Source organism: Monodon monoceros, unplaced genomic scaffold, assembly GCF_005190385.1.
Source record: "Monodon monoceros isolate NGI ecotype Baffin Bay Population unplaced genomic scaffold, NGI_Narwhal_1 Super_Scaffold_6, whole genome shotgun sequence".
Classification (NCBI taxonomy): domain Eukaryota; kingdom Metazoa; phylum Chordata; class Mammalia; order Artiodactyla; family Monodontidae; genus Monodon; species Monodon monoceros.
In genome coordinates, this window is record NW_021703783.1 from 100,575,144 (window position 1) to 100,583,463 (window position 8,320).

Genomic DNA, 8,320 nt, shown 5'->3' on the forward strand with positions numbered 1-8,320 from the left:
GGTCACCTGTGTGTCTCTAGGACCTGTCACGGTCCTCAGCACCTTGTGAAGTTGGTGTCCTAAGGTACCCCTAGTGGACACGTGTTCTCTGGCCGCAGCCTGGTGCTCAGACCGACAACAGGGCTCTTCAGGTACTGGGTGGAGATGTGTGGTGGACACCACATGGCCGATACAGAGGTGCAGACGATGGTGTCATCTCCATCCTCTCAAGGTTGTTGGACCCCAAACTTAACCAAGAGGCAGAGCCTGGGACCAGGACAGAGAATAAGGGCGGCATCCAGAAAGCCTGCCACCAGCTTGAGGTCCACCTTAAGGCAGGGCCCCCTTCCATCCTTCCTCTTACTGTCACTTAATACGCTCGGGGAGGGGGGAGGCTGGGAGGGGACAGGTGGGTGAGATACCTGAGGCTCAGCAGAACCCAGGCTGGGTGCCAGGGACATGCCTTGGCCACCTCACTGCCTGAGTCAGGGAGAGTCCTCTGTCCCTGAAGAAGGAACAAGTACATGTCATGGGGGCCTGCCTTTTTCCCAGGAGCTCCAGGCTCTTTTTCATGTCTGGGTCCCACATGGCACCTGTCCTGACACTTACTCCTCGGCTTAAGTGAGAAGCAGATGGAGGAGACAAGGCTTGTCCCCTGAGAAGCCAAGTGCTGCAGGGCACCTACACGCCAGCCTGTGAGGGGCCTGAGTCCTGGTGAGGAGGGAGGGGGTGGACGAGGGAAGGCTGAGGCCTGAGATGAGGCACCAGAAGTCAGACTGATAGAGCCCCGGGGCCAGAGGAGGGTTTGTGAAGTCTCCCAGGGCTGAGTGGTGATGGGAGATGGAGCTGGCGGGGGCTCAGGGTTCTCCACTGCGTGAGAGTGGCGTTTGGCAGTCAAGATGGCCCAGAGGGAGGCCCAAGGGCTCTAGAAGGTTGTGATAAACGAGGCCAATAAAGAGGAAAACACAACTTTTGGATTTTCTTTACTTTGTCCACTCTTTATTAGTGATAGCTTAAAAATTCCTTTTGACAACCATCCCATCTCTGCTGAACTCAGGGTACGGAGAGTCCAGAGGCTGCTGGAGGAGGGGAAGGGAGAGTCGGCCTCGGCCCCCCCCAAGCACCTGCGTATCTGGGAGGGAGAAGCGCCAGCCTCTGCTTCACACCTGTGCACCTTCCCGGCAGCCCATCTGTGTGCTGGGCAGTGTTTAGGGTCAGGACCCCCGCCCCCATGGTCCCCCTCCTCAGGGAGACCCCCCCACCCTGGCCAAGAGTGGAATAGTCTTCTCCGGTTTCTGGTAATTTCATCAGGGCCTCATCGTGTTGCTGCAGCTACAGATAACATCTTCCTGTGGGTAACTCTTCCCCGCCAGAGCCCCCTGAGGCTGGCCCTGAGCTCAGAGGAGGGGCGCGGGGGTGTGGGATGAGTTTGGGGGTGTGAGGATCTCTTAGGCAGAAGTGGGTCGGCTGGGATGCCAGAAGAGCGCTGAGGAACGCTGCCATTTGCCATTGGAAGCTATGGAAAAAGGGAAGGGGCAGGAGCTGGGCAGGGGCCTGGGGACGCCCCTGAGCTCCTGGAGCTGCCGTGGGTTATGCTGTCTCCTGATACCTCCAGCCAGGCCCTCCTAACAACACCCAAGCCCGGGTGCAGACACAGAGACCCACCCCTCCCAGGTTGGGCGGCGCACTGGCCCCAGCACAGGGCCACCTTAACTGGGCAGCCCTCTGGGCGGGGCACGTCACGGATGCCATCTGCGCGACACCAGGTGGCACCCAGGCCTGAAGCAGGACCTGGTGTGCGCAGCACATAGCTCCCAGCCTGCTGCCCAGCTCCTCACGCTGGGTCTCCACCCAGACCATGACCCAGGGCGTCTTGGAGGCTGACAGCCCCGGCTGGGGCTGGGACGGGGATGGGGAAGAAGACTGGGATGGCGTCGTGCTGACCCTGCTGGCGCTGGCTGTGGTGGCCGCCACGGCGCTAGCTTTGCACTGGTTTGGCTCTGGGCAGGACCAGGAGGCGGCAGGTCCAGCATCCACAGCCCCTCGACCTTCACAGGTGGGAGGACCTGGGACAGCCCTGCCCCCGAAATCCAAGGTCAGTGGTGGTGTCGAGGGACACAGCCCAGGGCAGGAGAAGCCACACCCTCCAGGACGTGGCCAGGGGAGTCCAGCTGCAGCAGGGGCCCAGGATCAGGAGCCCCCGCGAGGTGAAGGTCTGGCTGCTACAGCTACACCTCCACTCAAGACACCTGGTGAGGTGGCCAGCGGAGGGGCCTTGGGACAGCAGCGTGGTAATGCCACTCCAGAAGCCCCCCGAGGAAAAGGAAGGGAGCCTCGCAGGCCAGGTGCTGCCCTCCTGGGTCAGAGCAAAGCAGAGGGGACGTCTGCCCCCCTCCTGATACACTTCACCCCCCGGAGTCCTGGCGGAGAAGTGGAGGTGCAGGTAGAAGCAGGAGGCGTCCAAGCCAAGGCACCAGCTCACCGGGCCCTCGTCCACATGGTGCAACGGGACACCAGCCCCTGGCAGCAAGGTGTGGCGTCACCTGGCTCACTGGGGAGGGGCCCAGGCAGCCGCCGGTGGCAGGTGGACCGCAGCTCAGGAGAGAGAACCTGCCGCTCCCCAAGGCTGGACCCCCTGTCCCTGGGCGCTGTGGTGAGTGTGTGGGATTCTGTGGGTGCAGCCAGCGGCCTCCCCGCGGGCTCCCAGGGGCTCCCTTTGCCCCAGGAGCTGCCCCCATCGTACACCCTGAAGACTAGTCCCCCGATGGATGTCTCAGAGAGGGGGCCTGGGAAGAGCAGCCCCCAACCAGCCCCAGTCCTAGCTCTGGACTCAGGAGCCAAAGCTACTGAGAGCAGGGAGGCTGGGACCCTGGCCCCCAGGGAGTCTCAGAGGTCCCCAGCCTCCGTGGAAGGTTGGCCCCGGACGAGGAGGGAGGTCCTTGTCACCGGGAGCTTCAGCGAGGCCCCAGGCTCCATGGGCCTATCACAAGAGGGGCCACAGGGGGGACACCAACTCTTGTCCCAAGGGGAGGGGACCACAGAGGCCAGCACTGCGGGTGAGGCTGGGGCTAACGGCTCTGGAGACCACCCTTTCTTCAGTTCAGGGCCTGAAGGGACAAAGGAGCAAGGGGGCCACAGTGTTAGAGAAGGGAGAGGATCCCTGCAAGGCCAGGTGGCTGGCGGCTCTGACAGAGGGAAGCGAGCTGCAGAGGTTCGCAGCTGCGTGCCCTCCCCAAGCCCCTCCCTCACGTCCTCTTCACACACCCCTAAACCCCTCCCACCCACAGCACATCCCCATCCAGGTCTCTTACCTGTAGCCCCAACTCTTCTGAACTCCTCTCTGTCAGTCTCTTTGCCCCCCAGAGTTGGCCAGGGTCCTGCTGAGGATGAAAATCTCAAAGCAGTGCCATCCCCTGCCCCAGGCCCATCCCCTGTCACAGCTGCAGCCCCTGCCCCAGGCCCATCCCCTGCCCCAGGCCCATCCCCTGTCACAGCTGCAGCCCCTGCCCCAGGCCCATCCCCTGCCCCAGGCCCATCCCCTGTCACAGCTGCAGCCCCTGGGCCTGCTAATGGGTCAAGGCTTGCACCTCAGAAGCCCAGTGTGGTTCTCTGCAAGGGCAGTCAGGAGGGGCAGTTCTCAACTAGCTGGGGAAACCTTATTTCGATGGTTCTTAGGAGTCACCCCTTCCCCAGGCCAGAGAGGCCCCAAGGGACAGTCCCGAGGGCAGCTCTGGAGAGCCCCAGAGATCCCAGCACTTCCACACCCTCTGAGAACAAAGAGTCTGGCTCTTCCCCTGAAGAGGCCGTCCCCAGCCGTGAGGACAGGCATGGCTCGGCTGTACTGGTCACAGGGGCAGGCACAGGGGGCCTGGCTGAGGCTGGAGCTCGGCCACAGCAGAGCAGCACCGAGACCAAGGAGGCTCCCACCGCAGGCCCTCCCTCAGGCCCAAGAGGGGAGAGAATTGAGGAGAAACATCCAGACTCGCTGCCATCTGGTGCTGCAGAACCCAGGGCCCCCTCACGGCCACCGGAGCAGACCCAGCCTGGCTCTGCACCCTCCCCAGTTACAAGGCAGGACTCACAGCCTGTCCCCCGGCCACGGAAACGCAGCTTGTGCGAAATATCCCAGAGCTCTGAGCGTGAGGCCAGCCCAGCAGCCCCAGGGCAGCGCCGAGGACAGGAGCCCGGTGAGGGGCCCAGCCCTGCAGGCAGCGGGCAGGTCCTCACTGAGAAGCAGAAGGAAGCCCAAAAACTCATGGTGTTTCTGCAGAGGCGGGGGGGCTGGGGGGTGGTGGAGGGGCCCCAGAAGCCCAGATCCTCGGCGGCAGCGGCTCTGCAGCGATGGCTGGACCTGGGCAGCTGCCTGGAGGCACTGGCCTTTGCCCAGCAGCACGGGGACCCCCGCCTGGCCCAGGAGACCTATGCCTGGATGAGTGACAATCTGCTACACGTGCTGGGAGACCCGAGCCTCTACCGGCAGCTGAGTGGCGCTGACCGGGAGCGTATCCTGAGCCTTCGGACCAGCCGGGGCCAGGCGGTGCTGGGGGTCCTCGTGCTGCCCAGCCTCTACCGGGTGAGCCGCTCGGGGCTCACAAGGGACCCTCGTGGGGTGGAAGAAACTCACGCGGTGCGGCCCGCGCCCCCGCCTCCCCGCACGTTCCTGTACGTGTTCCACCCCCGGGAGAACGCGTGGCGGCCCCTGACCCAGGTGCCCCAGGAGGCCCCGCTCCGGGGCTGCGGTCTCTGCACCCTGCACAACTATCTGTTCCTGGCGGGGGGCATCCGTGGATCCGGTGCCGAGGCCGTCTGCTCCAACGAGGTCTTCTGCTACAACCCTCTGACCGACATCTGGAGCCAGGTGCGGCCCATGCGGCAGGCGCGTGCCCAGCTCAAACTGGTGGCGCTGGACGGGCTGCTCTACGCCATTGGGGGCGAGTGTCTGTACAGCATGGAGCGCTACGACCCGCGCACGGACGCCTGGACCTCCTGTGCGCCCCTCCCTGCAGGCAGCTTCCCCGTGGCTCACGAAGCTGTGGCCTGCCGGGGGGACATTTATGTTACCGGCGGCCACCTCTTCTACCGCCTGCTCAGGTACAGCCCCGCGAAGGACGCGTGGGACGAGTGCCCCTACAGTGCCAGCCACCGGCGGTCCAGCGACATTGTGGCTCTGGGGGGCTTCCTGTACCGCTTCGACCTGCTGCGGGGCGTGGGCGCCGCGGTGATGCGCTACAACACCGTGACAAGCTCCTGGAGCCGGGCCGCCTCCCTGCCCCTGCCCGACCCCGCCCCGCTCCGCTGCGCCGTGCTGGGCAACACCATTTACTGCCTCAACCACCAGGTCACAGCCACCTTCACGGTCTCCGAGGGAACCGCCCAGTTCCAGGCCAAGGAGCTAAAGCCTTTTCCCCCGGGGGCCAAAGGGGTCCTCTGCCCATTCATCCTGACGCTGCCCCCCGTGGACCCGCTGCAGACCGCCCTCTGAGTGGCTGCTGGAACACCAGGGACTTCAGCACTGCTCTCCGGGGAGACCCTGGGGCAGAGTCTGAGGGCAGGAGGGGCACGGGGAGGAGGCTGTGATCCAGAACTTTCTGCCCTTGTTCCCGGGACAACTTTCCTTTTCTGTTCTAATAAGCCTCCTGACTCCGCCTTCCACCCGCTCCCCTCCCCTAAGCCTCTCCCCTCAGAGCCCAGGCTCCCCGCACTTGGGAGCTGGTCGCTGGGTGTCCCTAGCCTGGTATCCTACCTCCCACCACACCCAAGCTGCTTCCTTCCTCTAGGACTTAATTCCCTCTCTGGTTACCCAGCGCCTCTGCTGGCTCACCCACCCTCCTCCAGACAGAGATCCTCTCTCACAGCACCACCCCACTGCCTGGGAATTACCTGCCTGTGGGACTCCCTGGGCTCCGAGAGCCTGACGTGTCCCTGGGCACCAGGACTTGGCCCACTGAGGAGCCTGGCAACCCCTGAGCCGAGGAAGGAGATGGCTGGGAACACATTCTGCTTCCTAGGGTCTGTCCCTGGGGCTCCAGGCCAGGCAAGGAGCCCTCAAGGGGGTGGGAAGGGGGACCAGGGAGCAAACAAGTCCCCAGGAAAACATCCTTGTCTCTGGGACTTTCTACCTGTCCTGAGGCCTCTGGGAGCCTGGCTGGCTCTCCCCTGGAACAGCTCTGAAGCCCTCTTTTGTCTGACTGACCTCAAGGGCCTAGAACCCTTGTCTGTGAAAGTGCCCTGCTGGCTCTAGCCCCTGCCCAGACCCCAGCCCAGGCCGTGCAGGACCACTCAGCTCATACCCCTCTGCAGCCTGGTGGGGTCTCTCCTGCCGGCTCAGCCCCTCCAGAAGCCCGCCCCACTTCCCGCCAGCCCCCTTCCTAGGTGAGGCCTGGGTTTCGCCCTCGTTCTGCCCCTTATTAGCTGTGTGGATTGGAAGAGACATCTAACATTGCTTTTCTTGTCTGAAACGGGGCTGTGAGAACATAAGGACACACTCGAGAGTGCCCAGCCTGGTGCCCCAAATACACAACTGAATAACTAATGTTCCCCCTTATTCGCTTTGGAACTCACTGTAGGAAGGTAAATAAATCTGACTGAATACTGCTGCCTGTCCCACCCTCTGACCTGGTTTGTCCCCGTCTGGCTCCCTTTTAGTTTTTGTATTCTAAGTTCGGCACCACTGGCACTGAGTACGTCTACTTCATCGAGAGCCTCTGCATCTCGCCCTTCTCATGTGCTGTCCACAAGGTTTGATATGCAGCTGGGTGGGACAGAAAGGGTCCTTAGGTTGTGCTTGGAAAGAAGTTTACTGAGAAACAAGCTCTGCGCACAGCCCTGCTCTGGGGCCGCTGCTACTCTGCCAAGCCTGCTCGGGCCGTGTGGGGCGGGCGGGCCTCCTGCGCTCGCTTGGTCTCATCGAGCAGCTCCTGCCAGTTCTTCTCCACCTCCTCCTTGCAGTTGAGGAAGGCGTCCTCCAGCCGCCGCATGGACTCCGCCAGTGTGGGGTTGGTGCGCATCACCACCATGTCGTAGGCCATCCACGTGGCCTGCACTGGAACAACCAGACAGGCCCTGGTCAGGCCACACGGGGCTGCCGCAGCGCTGGAGCCCCCCAGCGAGGGCTGGGCGCCTCCGCTCATGCGCAGCATCCTGGGGACAGGACGTGCTGAGTCACCCAATTACTCAAAGGAGAGAAAGCGGGTTGGCCATGTGTTACAGGGCTCATGACAGCCCTATTGAAACTCCTCTCTACGAAAAGCAGTAATGAACCTTCCCTAATCTCACACAAGCCTTAACTTCTGGATAAACCAGCCCACAACACTAAAAGGTTGGAGGCCAATCTGACATGAAATGTTAGGAAAAATGAGAGTAAACACAGGTCCTTACCTATCTGCAGTTCACAGCTAGTGGTTGCCGGGTGACCCCCAAGAAGTCATAACCCTGCCCAAGCTCACATACTCAGGTAGGGCTGACCACTCCCACTCCCCCAAGGCTAGAGCCTCAGGTTATCTCATGCTCATTGGCCTGGGATGCCTGCCCACCTCCACCTTGGCACCTCTCTGCTTTCAATAAGGCCAGTCCAGGGGCTCCTCCTTCTGGGAAGGTTTGCCGAGTTCCATGTTAGGTGTCCTTTGGTGCTCACCACTGCACTGACCACCTTTCTTGCTCTTTCCCTTTGAGAGCAACTTGAGGGCCGCATCCCCTGGGCCTATAGGTGAACATGTGCTTCCTGTACAGATCCAATGGTGTGTGCAGAAGCCCCACCTCCACCTCTTCCCTCTGCAGCACCCGCCCCCCACTGGTGTGGTTCTCCCCTTTAGAACTATGAAAAACAGGGTTGTCTCTCTCTGCAGTAAATACATCTCCTTAGAACTTCTCCTGTCTGGGTTAAAAAATGCTGGATACTTTGGGAAACTATGTCCTTCAGGAAATTAACCAAAGAAGAGAGAGGTAGGGAATTCCCTGGCAGTCCAGTGGTTAGGACTCCACACTTTCACTGCTGAGGCCATGGGTTAAATCCCTGGTCAGGGAACTAAGATCCTGCAAGCAAAATGAAAAAAAAAAAAGAGAGATAGGCAGAATGATTAATAACAAATGCACATGTATGTCTACACACAACCGAGGTCAGCAGTGTGGCAGACTTGAAGTTTATAGAAAGTGGCATCTGTTTGTTTAGGGAAAAACTGTTAGAAGAGATACGTGCAGTACACCTCAACACATAGAGATACGTGCAGTACACCTCAACAGACAGAGATACGTGCAGTACACCTCAACAGATAGAGATACGTGCGGTACACCTCAACAGACAGAGATACGTGCGGTACACCTCAACAGACAGAGATACGTGCGG

At 61.3% G+C, this 8,320-nt stretch overlaps 2 protein-coding genes across 2 annotated transcripts in view; one reads left to right on the plus strand and one right to left on the minus strand.

Annotated features, from left to right (window-relative positions):
• The first annotated feature begins 1,260 nt into the window (after nucleotides 1-1,260).
• KLHDC7B (kelch domain containing 7B) lies at nucleotides 1,261-5,662 on the plus strand. The gene is made up of 3 exons (XM_029206746.1): nucleotides 1,261-2,891; nucleotides 3,079-3,190; nucleotides 3,343-5,662. Exons 1-3 carry the CDS (start codon nucleotides 1,838-1,840, stop codon nucleotides 5,459-5,461), a joined length of 3,285 nt encoding a protein of 1,094 aa, XP_029062579.1. The 5' UTR covers nucleotides 1,261-1,837; the 3' UTR covers nucleotides 5,462-5,662.
• Nucleotides 5,663-6,768: 1,106 nt separating this feature from the next.
• Nucleotides 6,769-8,320, minus strand: part of SYCE3 (synaptonemal complex central element protein 3) — a 27,616-nt gene continuing 26,064 nt past the window's right edge. The window contains exon 3 of the mRNA XM_029205837.1: nucleotides 6,769-7,021. Coding sequence (XP_029061670.1) covers nucleotides 6,822-7,021 — 200 coding nt within the window. The 3' untranslated portion in view covers nucleotides 6,769-6,821. The remainder of the gene's footprint in view (nucleotides 7,022-8,320) is intronic.